This window comes from Atheta coriaria, unplaced genomic scaffold (assembly GCF_025399875.1).
Source record: "Atheta coriaria isolate IRGN ID8LTWV9N9 unplaced genomic scaffold, Caltech_Dcor_3.1 hic_scaffold_6_pilon, whole genome shotgun sequence".
Classification (NCBI taxonomy): domain Eukaryota; kingdom Metazoa; phylum Arthropoda; class Insecta; order Coleoptera; family Staphylinidae; genus Dalotia; species Dalotia coriaria.
Window position 1 is genome coordinate 14,385,168 of NW_027045448.1, and position 17,093 is coordinate 14,402,260.

The window sequence follows — 17,093 nt, forward strand, 5'->3', positions numbered from 1 at the left end:
GAATAGCATATCTTTTTCGAGTTGCCAGAGGTTGACTTAACAAGGTTCGGGTTATCAGATTCTACCAATATAAGGGCGAACTAGACCATTATTTACACACGCAATACAAATGACTTATGATACCAGAATTAAAATACTTTACAATTTTAGGCAATACTTCTGCAATATTCACCAATTTCAATTTCTACAGCCCCTAAAAGAGCAAGAAAATCAGTGTCTCGAAACTTTTAAAAATGCAATTTTATGGCTTTCCCGTGAGAAAATTGCCAAACTAAGTAATGAAGATGATACAAATTACAATACTTACAATTTGATGTAAAACGCAAATACTACAATGGGTTCTCCTTTGAATTTTCTACAGCCTAAAACAAGAAAAATCAGTGTCTCGAAGCACAAAATGCAATTTTATGGCCTTTACGTGAAAATTGTAAACTAAGTATTAAGATGATTCAAATTTACAATACTACAATTTAACTGCCAAAAACTGGCCTTCCTGCGGGTTTCCGTTCAATTTCTACAGCCCTAAAACAAGAAAAATCAGTGTCTCAAAACACAAAATGCAATTTTATAAGCACCGTGAAAATTGCCTAACTAAGTAATAGAGATGATACAGAATTACAATACTTACAATTTGATATAAAAATAGCCCTCCTGAGTGTTTCCGTTCAATTTCTACAGCCCTAAAACAAGAAAATCAGTGTCTCGAAACACAAAAATGCAATTTTTATGGCTTTCCCGTGAGAAAATTGCCAAACTAACTATTGAAGATGATACAGAATTACAATACTTACAATTTGATGTAAAAATGGCCCTCCTGCGGGTTCTCCTTTAATTTCTACCGCCCTAAAACAAGAAAAATCAGTGTCTCAAAACACAAAAATGCAATTTTATAAGCTTTTCCCGTGAAAATTGCCAAACTAAAGTAATAGAGATGATACAGAATTACAATACTTACAATTTGATATAAAAATGGCCCTCCTGAGTGTTTCCGTTCAATTTCTACAGCCCTAAATGGAGAAAAATCGAAAAATCAGTTTCTCGAAACACAAAAATATATTTTTATAAGCTTTCCGTGAGAAAATTGCCAAACTAAGTAATAGAGATGATACAAAATTACAATCCTTACAATTTGATGTAAAAATGTCCTTCCTGCGGGTTTCCGTTCAATTTCTACAGCCCTAAAACAAGAAAAATCAGTGTCTCGAAACACAAAAATTCAATTTTTATGGCTTTCCCTTGCGAAAATTGCCAAACTAAGTAATAGAGATGATACAGAATTACAATACTTACAATTTGATGTAAAAATGGCCCTACTGTGGGTCCTCCTTTAATTTCTACAGCCCTAAAACCAAGAAAAATCAGTGTCTCGAAGCACAAAAATACAATTTTTATGGCCTTCCCGTGAGAAAATTGCCAAACTAAGTGATAGAGATGATTCAGAATTACAATACTTACAATTTGCTGTAAAACTGGCCTTCCTGCGGGTTTCCGTTCAATTTCTACAGCCCTAAAACAAGAAAAATCAGTGTCTCGAAACACAAAAATGCAATTTTTTTTAGCTTTCCAATTAAAAAAATTGCCAAACTAAGTGAAAAAGATGATACAGAATTACAATCCTTACAATTTGTTGTAAAAATGGCCCTCCAGCGGGTTTCCGTTCAATTTCTACAGCCCTAAAACAAGAAAAATCAGTGTCTCGAAACACAAAAATGCAATTTTTATGGCTTTCCCGTGAGAAAATTGCCAAACTAACTATTGGAGATGATACAGAATTACAATACTTACAATTTAAGATATAAATGGCCTCCCTGCGTTTTTCCGTTCAATTTCTACAGCCCTATAACAAACAGAAAGTAGAATTCTCCTGCGAGATTCCGTTTAGTTTCCAAACCTGAAACACAAACAGTAATCAGTGCATCAATATTTTTATAGTTTTGTATACTTTAGTTAATCACATACTTTATAAACTGAGGAAGAGAACTGTTGTTACATCCTGCAATGCAGGCGGTGGTTTAAGCAATTCGTACTGGTCGGCGATCAGAACCAAACTAGTTTCAAAACATGTGCGCTGTTGTTTACGTAGTGCAAAATACTGATAAGCGCTTCTACATCTAACTGCATCTAACTGTATTGTGGTACAACGGATGCAACATACAAATGTTTGAATACAAATTTAATTCTACATCGACGGTTTCGAACTGAAAATTTTTAAGAAAAAAGTTTGACCCTGTTGTTTGACAGGTAATAATTTCATTAAAAAAGTTCGACCCTGTCTTTCGTCATAAATTTTTATTTTCGACCATGTGGAACGCCCTCTATCGACCAAAAATAATTTCAACATTCAACACAAAAACGAAAAATATTGAAAGAAATGGGCATTTTTTTATGGTTATTTTAGGGCACTTCCATAGGGTTTCAAGAAGCGTGAAAAACTCACCTTGGAGAGGGACTCTTTAACTATCACATGACGATAAAATAGCTTGAATTACTCAATTGGTTTCAGAGATACAAGGCGTTTTTCACCACAATTTCAATAAGCATTTTAGGGTATATTGTAAGGGTTTAAGGGATTTGAAATGTATGCATCGTGTAAAGAAACTCTTTAATTATCATATGATAATGAGAATGTTTCAATTCTTTCATTCATTCGCGAGATACAGGGTGTTTTCCACACAAACTTTTAATTTTTTTAAATAAATTTTTAATGGCTATTTTGAAGCACTTACAGAGAAGTTAGAGGGTTGGAAAAAACTTCATCATATAGAAGAATTCTTTAGCTTTTAAATGACGTTAAGATAACTCAAATTGCTCCATAACTTTCGGAAATATAAGGTGTTTTCCACGACAACTCTTTGAACATTTTAAAAATAGCCTATTTGTGGCGGCCATTTTGAGGCACTTTTGGAGGACACAAACGGTTGGAAAGGTATTTATTTAATACAGGGGCTCATTATCTATTATATGGCAATGCGATTGTCCACATTGGTTTATTGGTTCCAGAAATATAGGGTATTTTCTACGGCAACTTTTTGAAATTGAAAAATATAACCAATTTTTCACGGCCATTTTGGGGTACTTCCGGAAAATTTAGAAAGTTGGAGACATTTCCACCTTAGAAAGTGGCTCCATATCAATTATAGAACGATTAAATCAACCCTCTTGGAGGGGAAAAACTTATAGACTATCCCAATCTAAAGCGGGAAACAACATCTGTACCGTAACTAAAACCGAGACTGGTGACATTAATCCAGGAAAAATCACTAAGTAAAGAGCGGGCCCTTAAGAATATTTGGGTTTTGTTTCATGCAATGACAGTGTTATTGATAGTATTGAACATTAATTGTCAATTCTATGAGTAAATGTCAATGATCATCAAATCATCTCATAGTGAGCAACAAAATCAATCAAAATTTATTGTGACACATACGTCGTGATTAAAAGCGCAGCTTCGCTGTGATGCGAGCATCGGGGCCTCACCCGCCAACATGAATTTCGACGACGAGTGCGTTTACGAAGACTCGGGCAATGAGACCAGCGGCGACGACGTCGACTTTGGCGTCGACGCCGACGACAGCTCCAACACCAATCTGCCACCGTTTGAGGAGGAGTACCAGTATGAGGTGCTCGCCACCGAACAAATCGTCCAACACATGAACGACTGCATTCGGGAAGTGAACACCGTGGTGCAGATCCCATCAACCACCACACGCATCCTCCTCAATTACTTCAAATGGGACAAGGAGAAACTTATGGAGCGATTCTACGACGGCAACCAGGAAGAGCTATTCAAGGAGGCGCATGTTATCAGTCCTTATAAAAAGGCACCAGTAGCGGGGACCACATCAGCTCCGCAAACTAAAAACACTAAAGAAAAAGAAAAGGATAAAGACAAAGAAAAAGAAAGCAAAAACGAAAAAGATAAGAAAGAGAAAAAGGGAGCAAGTCGAAGTTCAGGTAGTGCAGTTGCCGGACGTGAGGAATGCGCCATTTGCTTTATGGTCCTGCCACCATCAGAACTTACCGGATTGGAATGCGGCCATCGATTTTGTTTCCATTGTTGGAACGAATACCTAACAACAAAGATCATGGAAGAAGGCGTTGGTCAAACAATCGCCTGTGCAGCCCATCAATGTTCTATTCTTGTAGACGATCAAACTGTAATGCGATTAGTCAAAGACAGTCGAGTCCGACTCAAATACCAACAACTTATAACCAATAGTTTTGTTGAATGCAATCGTCTGATGAGATGGTGCCCAAGCCCAGACTGCACATTCGCACTTAAAGTAAGTTATCTCTTCCAACTTCCTATAGCCTTCAATTGAGGTTAATAAAAACATTTTAGGTTAGTTTCGTCGAAGCGAAACCTGTAACCTGCACATGTGGACACACATTCTGCTACGCATGCGGAGAAAACTGGCATGATCCAGTTCGCTGTGCCATTTTAAAACGTTGGATTAAAAAATGTGATGACGATTCGGAGACTTCCAACTGGATAGCAGCCAACACCAAAGAATGTCCTAAATGCAATGCAACCATAGAGAAAGACGGCGGTTGTAATCACATGATATGCAAGAATCAAAACTGCAAAGCAGACTTCTGTTGGGTGTGTCTTGGTCCTTGGGAACCACATGGTAGTAGTTGGTACAACTGCAATCGTTACGATGAAGACGAAGCGAAAGCAGCGCGTAATGCCCAGGAAAAATCCAGAGCAAAACTACAACGATACTTATTCTACTGTAATCGCTACATGAATCACATGCAGAGTCTGCGTTTCGAACACAAACTCTACATGTCAATCAAAGACAAGATGGAGGAGATGCAACAGCACAATATGAGTTGGATAGAAGTACAATTTCTGAAGAAAGCAGTGGATATTCTCTGTGAATGCAGACAGGCATTGATGTACACATACGTGTTTGCATTTTATTTGAAGAAAACCAACCAATCTGTGATATTCGAGGATAATCAAAAGGATTTAGAAACAGCGACGGAGATGCTGAGTGAATATCTCGAGCGGGATATCACACAAGCTAATCTGGTAGATATAAAACAAAAAGTGCAGGATAAATACAGATATTGTGATGGTCGCAGGAAAGCTCTGCTGGAGCACGTTCACGAAGGCTACGAGAAGGACTGGTGGCAATATTCCGATTAAATTACATTTACATGTTGTCAGCGACATTTTTTTCCTCGAATCTAGTTTTACGACACATAAATCGAAAAATCTATCAATTTATTCTTCATAGTTACTTACTATTTAAATTTATTGTTTTTGTTTCTTTGATTCCGGTTCATCCTCGTCCTTTTTCGGTGCGTTCTTAGGTTGAGACTTTGAATACGCTGGTGTGATCCAGTATGGATTCTCTTCCGCTTCCTTCGCGTACTTCAAAATGGCTTCTCTGGGATCTTGATCGTCGTCAACTCGCTTACTTAACCCTAAATTTCTTATTACAAAACTACTCAATGTACCACCGCTTGAAGCGACACGTCCGCCTTGACCGGAAGTAATCGGTAAATCAGGCCGTTTTGATTTTAATGGATCCAGACGATCTTTCTCCATTTGTTTCCTGCTTGTTTTACGTCTTTCCTGTCTGAATAATGGCAATGCATGCGGTGTGATGACTTGTTGCGTACTTATAACTTCTGTATGTTGTACTTTGCGTTGTGTTTTCGCAGCGCAAAGTGTTGCACCACGCATGCTACGTTTTTCATCATAGAAACACTTAACTATACCGTTTCCAGTCCCCACGAAAATTTGATTTAATTTTGGATGCCAGATGGTTTTAATTACGTGTGAATTACCGACTTCTAACTTTCTACGTAATTGAAACGTGCCTGAATCGTAGAGTAATAAATAACCTGTCTTTTCGCCTTTTTTTAATGACGTACAAGTGACAACCATACGATCATCCGGACTAAAGATGGCGTCGGTCATGTCATATCGCGAAAATAGATCTTTAACCTCATTTATAGACTTTTTAAAGTATCTCAAGTCCCATAACTTCATTGTATCGTCCATACTGCGTGTGACTAAATGCTCCCCGACGTGTGAATAACAAATACTAGTAATTTCCACCGGTTGATGCGCATTTCGACATAAACTACTGGGTGAAACAGTACTCCGACGTAAATCCCACAATTGTAATGAGCCATCTGCACAACCAAAGCCAAAAACACGCCCGTCTCGATTGTAACAACATGCAGTAGGTGCGGTTTTCAACCCGTTTTGTGCGCGACATTTAATGAGTTCTTTATGCGCTTTACCACCTTTGTAAATGTCCCAGGAACGCGCTGTACCGTCAGATGATGTAGTGAGAAATTCTTCACGTGATACAGGACTCCATGCACCGGCAAGTAAACTAGAAGTATGACCAAGTGTGCGTGCTTGGTCAGAGAGATACATGTCACCTTTGACGGTTTCCAGCTTTTCGAAACCATCGCGGTCGATGACTTTCGCCTGCGCCGCGCCGGAAACTACAAGCAGGAGATCGCCAGTGCCTGAATAGTGTAAACTGCGAATAGGGTGGTTGTCGCAAGGTTGCAGGGTACGGAAAGAACGCATACTGGAGTCCATTCCAGCAAAGTCCCAGAAAGAGACTTCATAATCAACAGAACCTGTAAAAATTGTTATTTTAGTTTTATTTATTGTAGATGTGAATTAAATTTTATACCTGAAGCTAATCTTGCACCACTTGGATCACAACTCATTGCTGTCACAGCTTTACTGCCATGAACCATTGATACTTCATGTGAACAAGGTATGAATGTTTCCTTGTCATCCTCTTCATCATCACTGCTTGCCTCTTCATCATCATCATCATTTGACTTGCCTGCTTTTGTTGTTTTGGTTGTGTCTTCTTTAGTTTCTTGAGCTTCAAGAATTTCTAACAAAAGATTTACTTTTAGATGTTTTTTACATTAAATTTTACTTTAATCTACCTTTAGGTATAGGAGGACCTATGAAATCATCCTCATCATCACTTGATTGACTTGATTCTTCTTCATTTGTAGACTTTGGATCAATAGCAGCTGGTTTAGTGATTTCTCTTGCTGTTTTCTTTACTTGTTCAACCATTGCCTTAATTAAAATGAGATTTTATTAAAATATTATCAGATTAATATATAGGGTTTAATTACTCACTTGGACGTCAAATGATTTAGCTTTCTTTCCAAATGAGCTTATTCCCATCACATCTTTCATCTGTTGTGATTCTGTATCATCTTCTTCGAGTGTTTCAATTACTTTTGGGCCAAATTTCTCAATTGTGTCGGTGGACTCGATCACTTTCGCATTTTGAGCGAAATTAACGCTTATTTTACCAAAAGCTATCTTCTTCTTATTCATTTCGAGATTTTTCTTATTATCGATTAGTAATTAACATTTAAAAGTTCATTAGGCAACAGTATAAAGATAACTGACGTTTAAAATGTTTGGTTATATTGTTGTTTGTTGCCCTTGGTCAGAGGCGTAATCATTTTAGTTGTAAAATTATTGATTAATTTTTAAGTTTTGAACAAATTTGAGAAGTACTTTCATAATAAATATTAAATTGTTATAGATTACGCGTATTATATTGTATAATTTTATTTATTATTGAGTTAGTTTTATAAATAAATAAACAAATTAAACTATTGCAACTTGTGAATTTATAAGTTAGTTCAAGTTTTCTCCGGTAGAGTACCTGTCGTGCGCAGTTCAGTAGTTGCAGCAACACGCGCCCAGCGCCACCGTCTTTCTTTTCTAGCAGAACCCGTCAACAAACATGGTACGTTCGCGAAATATCCAAAAAATCTTAGGATATCTCATCCATCCAATTCCAAATTCAATGATTATAAATATGGATACCTAATTTCGTGTGCGTTATTCTTCATAACAGCGATATTTGTGTTGTAGGGTATTGATATCAATCACAAACACGACCGCAAGGTTAGGCGCACTGAGCCCCGCAGCCAAGATGTATACTTACGTCTTCTTGTCAAGGTATGTAAAAACTTCTCAAAAAACAAAACCTTGTAACAATATTAACACAAACATACTTTCTTTTAGCTGTACAGATACTTGGCTCGTCGTACAAACGCCAAGTTCAACAAAATCGTGTTGCGGCGTTTGTTTATGAGCAAAATTAACAGACCGCCAATTTCCATTGCGCGGATTGTGCGCGCCATGAAGAAGCCCGGTCGTGAGGGTCTCACCGTGGTCGTTGTTGGATCCATCACCGACGACGCTAGGATCTGGGAGCTGCCCAAACTCACTGTTTGCGCACTTCACGTCACTGAAAAGGCTCGTGCTCGGATCCTTAAAGCTGGTAAGCATTATAAATTCACAAAAAAATAATATAAATATTAATTAACATGGAAAATTTTAGGTGGAGAAATTTTGACTTTTGATCAATTGGCTCTGAAGGCACCTACCGGCAAGAAAACCTTGCTGATTCAGGGCAGGCGTAAGTCTCGCGAGGCCGACAGGCACTTCGGGCCAGCGCCGGGCGTTCCACACTCGCACACCAAGCCGTTCGTTAAGTCCAAGGGCCGCAAGTTCGAGCGTGCTCGTGGTCGCAGGAAGTCTTGCGGCTACAAGAAGTAAATTAGCCTGTTATTTCTACACAATAAACAAAAAATCCATATTGTCTTTTCTGTTTTACATCAAATAAAGAAATGTATCACAGGAAACTTCTTAGTTTTTTTTCTCTCAAAACACAAAAAACCACAAAATTTTACCAAAAAAAAAGTCAAACAAGATTTATTTCTGCTTAATTAACAAACTTTTTGCTTCAATTTCTTCTTTTGTGGCTTTTTAACCTTTTTATCTTGCTTTTTAGGCTTAATTTCATCCTTTTCTTTGATAACAATCACTTCATCATCATTATCCTCCTCAATAAGCTTCTTTTTACCTTTTTTAACCTTAATCTTCTCTTCTTCATCCTCAATAATAATAGAAACACGTTTTTTCTTTTTTTTACCCTTTGCAACAATCTCCTCTTCATTAATTTCCTCAATTTCTTCCTCCACAACTAAACTTTCATCAACTTTTTCATTCTCCATTGAAACCAAACACATACAAGTAAATCTACAGCCTGCATTAGCCACACAAAGTTGTTTTAACTTTGCACTCCACACTTTTATCTCTCCTGTGCTACTGGCAGTTACTAATTTATTCCCATGCATTGCCATACATTTAACTCTACTTGAATGACCATCATGTACAATAATCTGATCATCTTCATCTGTTGGTGACCCAACATTGACAATTGCAAATTTACCTTCTTCATAACCAACTATCAGTTTCTCATCTGACTGCCAAATGCAACTGGCAACTTTATATTCATGTTTAATTGATTTTAACACTCCACCTGAATCTATACTCCATATATCTGTATAAGTACTGCCTACTAACACAAATCTTTGTCCATCAGGAGCCCATTTAATGCTGTGTAGACATTTGGGTTCCTTTGATTTGCTGTTTAAGTTGATAACATATGCTTGTCTACCTTTGACAAGATTCCATGTTCTTAAAGTGGAATCTGCACCAAGTGTGAGTGCTAATTTGCCAGATGAATGTAAGGCAATGTCTAGAATGGCAGCACCTTTGTGTGCATTCTCCCAAACTTTCTCTAATTGCCAGTTTCCTACTCTGATGATGGCAAGCATGCCATCTTGGCCTCCACTGATGAGATGTGTGTGATCTTCAGTGAATTGTAGACAGTTGACTGTTCCATTGTGATGGGTGAGGAGACAATGTTCTTTTCGGGTTTTTAGATTGTAAACGACGATACGGTCGTCTGCACCGCCTGAAGCTAGTAAATCTAAGCATGTTGTCACGCAGCGAATGCTACCGGCATGGCTGTGAACTGCAAAAGTTTGCTGGGCTTCTTCTTCCTAAAAATTTGTTTAGAATTTTAGTAAATTTTATGATATTTATGTGTGGATTATGTACTTTTTTGTTGTATTTGAAACCTAGGATAAACTCTTCGTAACTTCCGAGGATTATTTCACAAGAAGACTTCTTCCCCATCGTGTTTTTGAAACTTTTTTACTTTGAAAAAACACGTGTGAAATGTTTTGAATGATAACCTTACAATGTCAGATTATGTATGTATGGTTGCATAACAAAAATTGATATTTTGGTTAATTTTATAGTTTATACTTTTAAATATACCAAATTTTTGTAGTTTTATTATTATTGTTGTTGCGAATAAGTTTTTTGTATGTTTTATGTGTTAAATGTTTATATTTTATTAAAAATATTTCAAACTAAAACCCGCGTAAGATTCGTGCGTGTTCGTAATAATTCGTAATTTATAGTTTGTTTAATGCATTCGTGAGAAAGGTCATGCAACTCGTCAATGGCGGTTATCACTTAGCAAACAATTAAATATGAATCGGAACTTATTAATATCTAGCGCATTTTACGAACTTTCGTAAACCTAGAAGATGATTATAGTGAAACCGCAATTTGTCCGCCACGAAGGTAACTTCCACCAAAGTTTATGTGTACATTAACCTCAAACTTTCCAAATAAATCCATTAAACAATTTCTTTAATTTTAATTAAATTTAAGATGGCAAGCCGATATTCTCGGTGGATATCCACCCGAAAGGAGGCCGCGTCGCTACCGGCGGTCAGGGTGGTCAAGGCGGGCGCATTGTCATCTGGAATATGAACCCAATCCTTAATGAAGCTGATGAAAATGATGAAAATGTCCCGAAACAATTGTGCCAAATGGATAACCACTTGGCTTGCGTGAATGTAGTCCGCTGGAGTTGCCAGGGACATCTTCTAGCATCCGGCGGGGATGATAAACTCGTAATGATCTGGAAGTTAACAGGTGAAGGAAGCTCCACAGTGTTTGGCAGTGGTGGAAAAGTAAATGTCGAAACCTGGAAGTGTACACAAACATTAAATTCACACAATGGGGATGTGTTGGACCTTGCCTGGGCGCCGCACGACGGCTGGCTAGCATCTGCAAGCGTTGACAACACGGTAATTATTTGGAACACACAGAAATTCCCTGAAAAAGTTGCTGTTTTAAAAGGTCACACAGGAATGGTTAAAGTAAGTTGTAATAGCATTTAAAAAATAAAATAAAATAACCATTTTAAAAATAAATCTAGGGTGTAACTTGGGATCCAGTTGGAAAATACATCGCGAGTCAATCGGATGATAAATCTCTAAGAGTATGGAGAACTGCCGATTGGCAACAACAGGAAGTAGTGACTGAATCTTTTGAAGATTGTTCAGCAACAACGCATGTGTTACGCCTGTCGTGGTCTCCTGATGGTCAGTATTTAGTATCAGCTCATGCTATGAATGGGGGTGGGCCCACAGCGCAAATTATTGAGAGGGATGGATGGAAACAAGATAAGGATTTTGTTGGTCATAGGAAAGCTGTGACATGTGTTGTAAGTAATTATTTTATTAAAAATATGGTTAACTAGCTTTTCCCCTGTTGCTGCGCCATCTGGAATTGAAATATTGAACTATAAATCCTTATTTTAACTTTCATCACTTATTAAACACCCTATATGTTATAATTTTCAATCAAAAAGTATTCTATATTCTCCACAATACTCTTGAGAATGTCTATACAAAATTTCATGATGATCCATTGAGTAGTTTCCGCGTTAAAGCATAACAAACAAACATTTATAAAAAAAAATTATAATTCCAGCGTTTCAACTCGAATATCCTCAAGAAAATCACCCCTGGCAGCCCGAAAACCCAACAATACTGCTGTTGTGCGATGGGTTCACGTGATCGTTCCGTAAGCGTATGGCTGACATCTTTAAAACGCCCATTAGTAGTCATAAAAGACCTCTTCGACGATAGTGTCCTAGACATCTCATGGAGCAGCAATGGTCTGCACGTAATGGCGTGTTCCTGGGACGGCACAGTCGCTTGTATTATGTTCGATAAGAACAGCATCGGCATAACGCTCTCCGAATCCGAAAAGGATTCACTCTACGAACGCATGTACGGTAAATCTCTGCAGCGTAATTTGATGAATTCCAGCTTTGTGGGCAGCCAAATCATTGAGAATCCGGAATTACTCAGCGCCATGGACGAGTTGAATGATAATAATAAACAGAAAGAAGAAGATCGCATCACGATTGATATTCCGAAAGTGGTTCCGCAGATCCAGTTGGAATCACCGAAGCCAGGGAATGTTTTAGCTCCGGTTAATCAACAAGTTGAGACACGATTGCCCAGTGGAAAGCGGAGAATTACTCCGATGTGTTTGAAACCCGTTCCGTCAACACCAACAAAGTAATTATATATTTTAATTGAATATTTGCATAAAATTGAGCTTGAGACAGAAGTTAAAAATGAATTTTTGGAAATAGTTTTTAAATTATCAAAGAAATACAAGTCACGTAATGTAAAACGTGATTTTTGCGTCATATTTTCTTTAAAAATGCATTTTTAAGCAGATTGTTCTTAAAAACCAAATAATTTAGAGATTTGTGCAAGAAAACCACAAGAAACAATCAAAAAACAGCAAAAATCATGCAAATATTCAATTATTTTATAAATATCTAAACATTTATCTATATTTTTTGTTTAGTAGTTCATTAGAAGTACCAACCGTGCAGAATAACACATCATTCAGTTCATCATCGCCTTCTAAGAGTAAAATTGTCGTTGTAAAGGACGATACACAACTGAGTACTATTTCATCGCGAGCTACAACACCAGTGCAAGCAATAGCGGCATCCTCAGCGGTGCAACAAGTCCAAAGAACACAATTAGCGATGGCACGACCACCAGGCGCACAAATCACACAACTCACTTGTTGTGAAGTGCCCGGCGATCAACCAATCATACAATTTGTCAATGTATTGGATCCACAGAAGATGCCACCTGGACAAACTGTCACCAAACTTAACGGCGTTATGAAAATACAGGTAAATATCAAATTTCAGCTTAAATTGATTATTTACTCATAAAATATTAATTTTTTGTTATTTTTAATTTAAATAGATTACCAATGCATGTGTGACAACACCAAAAGGCAAATTAGCGCGCATAGAAATGTTTAAAACCGTCGATGATAAATCCCCGATGTGGGAGACTTATCTAGGCTCACAAATCAAATGCGTTAGCTCAAGTCGCAAGTACGTTGTGGCATGCTGCGAAGATTTCAGTGTGAATATCTATAAAGTCAATTCAGGCGCGCGGGCATTACCGCCGTTACTTATCGAAGACACTGCTGCTGCTGTGTGTCAAAGTGACACTGACAAATGCCTCGTGTTGACGAAAACTGGATTATTGCATATGTGGAAGATTGATACACAAACATCACTCCTAAATCGTGTTTCTCTCAGGAATCTACTCACAAATAAAGGTATTACTTCAATAATTATGATTAAAATGTTATTTATGTGAATTATTTAAATATTTTCAGCTTCTGTGAGTGGTTGTTCAATTTCCTCCACAAACATGCCGATTGTTACACTCTCCGATGGCCGTGCGTATACTTACAACCTGGATTTGCAGACGTGGATAGCCCTGTCGAATCCTCTGGACCCGATCTCACGCAGTGGCGGTATTCTTGCGCGGTCTGTAGCGCCTACATTGCCTCTGGCGTCTTTACAGAGACAAATGCCGGTTGTTGCATCGAATGATAGTTTACCACACAGCGTAAAACTCAGTTTTCTTGAGTGTCAGGTAGCTTCAAGCATTGTTTTACAGTCGAGTGGAGAGTTTAAGCACTGGCTGCTTGCAACAGTTAATCATTTATTAGAAAAAGGCCCTGAGGTGCGTATTAGGCACATTTTAGATGATTTATTAGGGCCTACACATCAATCTGGACGTACAACGACTTCGAATTTTATTGTGGTGAGTTTAAAATTAATTTTTTTAGGTTATAGGTTGATTTTTGTGATTTTTTTAAAGGGTTTATCGAAAAAGACACTGCTCAAAGAAGTACTAGATGTAATCAAAACCAAACTGCCATGGCAAAGACTGTACAAAGAATACGCCGAACAATTTGCGCTAACTTCGTTTTAGGTTATTAAGTTTTTTATTTGATTTTTTACATTATCTGTACCAGTGACTTGATTACACTGTAAACAACTACGAAAATCTACTCATATGATCATCAACTTCAACTGACTTTGTTTTGTAGCTTTTGTTTCTCATTCTCCCAGTATTTTCGCTCTGCTGCTACATATTTCTCCATGTCATTCAATGGTTTGTAGAACATGTGAACTGTTTGGGAACCGGCAAGCATTGCAAGTAATGCAGCAGTGGTGAACTTCAAGTATGTTGGCCAATCAACACCAGCCGGCATTTTGTAACTAGTATTTTATTAAGATTGCTGACTTTGTTCGTAATATTCTCTTTCAAGGATATTCTTTGCTTGGCGTTTTTTATATGTATGATCTAAGATATATAATGAAAAGATTTATGTATATTTATTGATTGAAATTGTTTAAATTACTTACAAAAGTTTGTTTTGCCAACTTGCCAGTTGATCATTGAAAACTCTAATGCAGCACCAAGGCAAAAGAAGAGAGGAAGGAAGCGATAGACACCAAAGTATTGCTTGCCAGGCCACTTGTCCAAAGCGCGTCTTATTGCTGAACGCTTTGGAATCACACGCATAATTTATTTAGAAGTTTTCATTTAGATTTATCAATTTATTTGTATTTTTATATATGGAAATGTGTAGCCATGGTTAGGTTATATAAATTTAGTTTGATTTATCATCAATGGAGAGCGCAGCTCAGCTTGTTCTTGAAATAGTTTATCTTTAAATTTAAAATTCACACTTGAAATGATAATCTTTCATTGATAAAACGTTTAATTGTTATTTATTGATGATGTATAAGCGGTTTTATCTTGGAAAGTACCAAGATACTTGGGTTTTTCAGTCGGAACAAGTATATATAACCGCAAATTGTTGTAAATCATAAAATCTTTTTCACGAAACAAGATGGCCGCAATTATTAATGTATTTATTGCTTTCTTTGCCACTGTAATAACTATCCAAGGTTAGTATTACTAATAACTGAATAGAATTTAAGTATATTTAACTAAAACTTAAATTACAGGAGCAAGTATTAACAACCGTATTGTTGGTGGCCAACCAGCCGCCCCCGGTCAATTCAAATACATCGCCTCCCTTCGCCAAATAAGCACCGACCGCCATTTTTGTGGAGCAGTCATAATCAGCCCCAAGCATTTAATAACATGCGCCCAGTGTCGACACCCAATTGAACAAATCGAGGTCCTAGTCGGTGTGACCAAACAAGACGACCCAAATGGTCAACGTCACCTAATTGAGTCTTTCCCCATACATGAAAATTTCAATTCAGCCACGGGCATGAATGACATCGCCGTCATTACTATAAAAACTGAAATCACATTTAATGATGTTACACAACCGATACAGTTACCCAAACATCGTGTTGTAGATAAGGAACGTTTATCTGCTGCTGGTTGGGGACACACCAGCTATCCCGATGGTGCCAGTGCGAATGATCTGCAGTGGATGCAGATGAATGTAGTGTCACCTGAAGAATGCCACGAATTGACTGGTTATCCCGTTGGGGGGCAGATTTGTACTTTGGAGTCGAAGGGTCATGGTATGTGCAGAGCAGATTCGGGAAGTCCACTTATTCATACAATTGATGGTGTTGATGAGGTTGTTGGCCTGGGCAGTTCAGTGTTCTTGTGTGCGCAAGGAAAACCTGACTTTTTTACTGATGTTTATTTCTTTAAGTATTGGATATTGAATCATAGTGATTGATAAGTAATAAATAACCATAATATAGAGCTGAATATAGGTACCTTATTAAGGCCAAAAAGGGTCAGGCACGACTGAGAGTCTTTTAAACCTGCGGGTGACCTGAAAAAAGTAGTGGGGGAAGATTGAACTTATATCTTAATAAGTAATATAAAATTTGGTGTGTTTCTAACATTGAATGTTTCACAAAATGGCGGCGAGTATACCTTTACTAGAGGAACCATCTTAGTTGCAGCCATTTTTATAATTTTGAGGTTATTATCATGAAATCTCCTTTTATACCACTACTACTACTCAATTAATTATTAAAACACAATGATGTCACCTGATAAGATAACAAATGACTTGCAAAACTCTCAATATCTACTTTCTAATCAATCTTTATTCAAACAATTACAATTTACAAATTTCCATTTGAAACAATCCAATCCCTGAAGTAGTAGACATCGGTAAAGAAGTCTGGCATACCAAGAGCGCACAGGTACGCAGCTGAGGTAATACCAACAATCTCATTCAGTTCATTGACAAGTGGGCCACCGGAGTCCCCAGAGCACACACCTTGACCCTCCTGTTCCAAAGTGCAGATCTTACCCGTAAGACTAGCACCGGTAATCCATTGACACAAATCATGGGACACCACATTCATTTGCATCCATTGCAAATCATTGGGGACGTTTCCAGGGTAGCTGGTCAATCCCCATCCGGCACTGGTTAGACGTTCGTCATCAGAAATAGCACGGCTGGCCAAAGGTAGAGGTTGAACCAAATCACCGAATTCAATATCTTCTTTGAGGATAATCACAGCGACATCGTTGGTAATGGAAGAGGGTTCATAGTTTTCATGAATAATGAAAGCTTCCAATTCGTGACGTTTGGCGTTCTTATCGTCTTGTTTGTTGGTACCTACCACAGCAACGGTTTCGCTTACCTCGTAGACTTTGCAGTGGGCAGCGGTCAGGAGGACACGTTTACCAATGATGGTAGACCCACAGAAGTGACGGTCCTGTCCTGCCTGACGCAGGGATGCGATGAATTTGAACTGGCCGGGTTCAGCGGTGTTACCACCAACAATACGGTGATTAAGGCTTGCGCCTAAAAGTTTTAAAGTTAAAGTTTAATTATTTAGATTTAAGGTTAGAATAATGAAGGTACCATACCTTGAGCAAGTGCAAAAATGGCACACAGAGCAATGAAAGCCTTCATGATGGCGAATGACTAGGATTTCCACAAAATGGCGTTTTATACTTTCGAGAACAATCAACACCACGTGATTTTAATTCATTTCAAAACTTATCAAATATTTGATGTAGATAAATCCCCTAATGTAAATCACGTGAAGTACATG

At 37.8% G+C, this 17,093-nt stretch overlaps 8 protein-coding genes and 1 long non-coding RNA gene across 11 annotated transcripts; 4 read left to right on the forward strand and 5 right to left on the reverse strand.

Annotated features, from left to right (window-relative positions):
* Positions 1–480: 480 nt before the first annotated feature.
* LOC135794522 (uncharacterized) lies at positions 481–1,315 on the reverse strand. The gene is made up of 5 exons (XR_010548909.1): positions 1,291–1,315; positions 956–1,007; positions 792–843; positions 629–680; positions 481–522 (listed from the first exon to the last, which is right to left on the reverse strand). It is a non-coding gene; the product is annotated as an uncharacterized lncRNA (long non-coding RNA).
* A 2,019-nt stretch (positions 1,316–3,334) lies between these two features.
* Positions 3,335–5,236, forward strand: LOC135794506 (E3 ubiquitin-protein ligase ariadne-1-like). Its single transcript, XM_065305815.1, has 2 exons — positions 3,335–4,283; positions 4,343–5,236. Exons 1-2 carry the CDS (start codon positions 3,486–3,488, stop codon positions 5,153–5,155), a joined length of 1,611 nt encoding a protein of 536 aa, XP_065161887.1. The 5' UTR covers positions 3,335–3,485; the 3' UTR covers positions 5,156–5,236.
* On the reverse strand, positions 4,898–7,601 carry LOC135794504 (gastrulation defective protein 1 homolog). Of its 2 annotated transcripts, XM_065305812.1 has the most exons (5): positions 7,142–7,601; positions 6,940–7,078; positions 6,672–6,884; positions 5,255–6,615; positions 4,898–5,196 (listed from the first exon to the last, which is right to left on the reverse strand). In XM_065305812.1, the coding sequence occupies exons 1-4, from the start codon at positions 7,343–7,345 to the stop codon at positions 5,264–5,266; spliced, it is 1,908 nt and encodes a 635-aa protein (XP_065161884.1). In that variant the 5' UTR covers positions 7,346–7,601; the 3' UTR covers positions 4,898–5,196; positions 5,255–5,263. The 2 variants fall into 2 exon arrangements, with proteins under 2 accessions (XP_065161884.1, XP_065161883.1); XM_065305811.1 differs by lacking the exon at positions 4,898–5,196 and having other exon boundaries at positions 5,217–6,615.
* Positions 7,602–7,642: 41 nt separating this feature from the next.
* RpL18 (ribosomal protein L18) lies at positions 7,643–8,670 on the forward strand. Its single transcript, XM_065305826.1, has 4 exons — positions 7,643–7,766; positions 7,895–7,981; positions 8,048–8,306; positions 8,367–8,670. Exons 1-4 carry the CDS (start codon positions 7,764–7,766, stop codon positions 8,582–8,584), a joined length of 567 nt encoding a protein of 188 aa, XP_065161898.1. The 5' UTR covers positions 7,643–7,763; the 3' UTR covers positions 8,585–8,670.
* Positions 8,671–8,712: 42 nt separating this feature from the next.
* Positions 8,713–10,084, reverse strand: LOC135794507 (p21-activated protein kinase-interacting protein 1-like). The gene is made up of 2 exons (XM_065305816.1): positions 9,935–10,084; positions 8,713–9,876 (listed from the first exon to the last, which is right to left on the reverse strand). Exons 1-2 carry the CDS (start codon positions 10,010–10,012, stop codon positions 8,755–8,757), a joined length of 1,200 nt encoding a protein of 399 aa, XP_065161888.1. The 5' UTR covers positions 10,013–10,084; the 3' UTR covers positions 8,713–8,754.
* Positions 10,085–10,311: 227 nt separating this feature from the next.
* Hira (histone cell cycle regulator-like protein) lies at positions 10,312–14,102 on the forward strand. Of its 2 annotated transcripts, none has more exons than XM_065305807.1 (8): positions 10,312–10,468; positions 10,559–11,052; positions 11,112–11,399; positions 11,669–12,264; positions 12,563–12,902; positions 12,979–13,342; positions 13,403–13,836; positions 13,894–14,102. In XM_065305807.1, exons 1-8 carry the CDS (start codon positions 10,432–10,434, stop codon positions 14,005–14,007), a joined length of 2,667 nt encoding a protein of 888 aa, XP_065161879.1. In that variant the 5' UTR covers positions 10,312–10,431; the 3' UTR covers positions 14,008–14,102. The 2 variants fall into 2 exon arrangements, with proteins under 2 accessions (XP_065161879.1, XP_065161880.1); XM_065305808.1 differs by having other exon boundaries at positions 12,566–12,902.
* LOC135794517 (ubiquinol-cytochrome c reductase complex assembly factor 5-like) lies at positions 14,002–14,746 on the reverse strand. Its single transcript, XM_065305827.1, is given in 2 exon segments — positions 14,002–14,382; positions 14,445–14,746. Coding segments are annotated over 2 exon segments (438 nt in total). The 5' UTR covers positions 14,605–14,746; the 3' UTR covers positions 14,002–14,104.
* Positions 14,747–14,782: 36 nt separating this feature from the next.
* On the forward strand, positions 14,783–15,783 carry LOC135794513 (chymotrypsin-2-like). The gene is made up of 2 exons (XM_065305822.1): positions 14,783–14,993; positions 15,054–15,783. The coding sequence occupies exons 1-2, from the start codon at positions 14,936–14,938 to the stop codon at positions 15,749–15,751; spliced, it is 756 nt and encodes a 251-aa protein (XP_065161894.1). The 5' UTR covers positions 14,783–14,935; the 3' UTR covers positions 15,752–15,783.
* A 329-nt stretch (positions 15,784–16,112) lies between these two features.
* Positions 16,113–17,066, reverse strand: LOC135794515 (chymotrypsin-2-like). Its single transcript, XM_065305824.1, has 2 exons — positions 16,906–17,066; positions 16,113–16,840 (listed from the first exon to the last, which is right to left on the reverse strand). Exons 1-2 carry the CDS (start codon positions 16,949–16,951, stop codon positions 16,149–16,151), a joined length of 738 nt encoding a protein of 245 aa, XP_065161896.1. The 5' UTR covers positions 16,952–17,066; the 3' UTR covers positions 16,113–16,148.
* Positions 17,067–17,093: the final 27 nt, after the last annotated feature.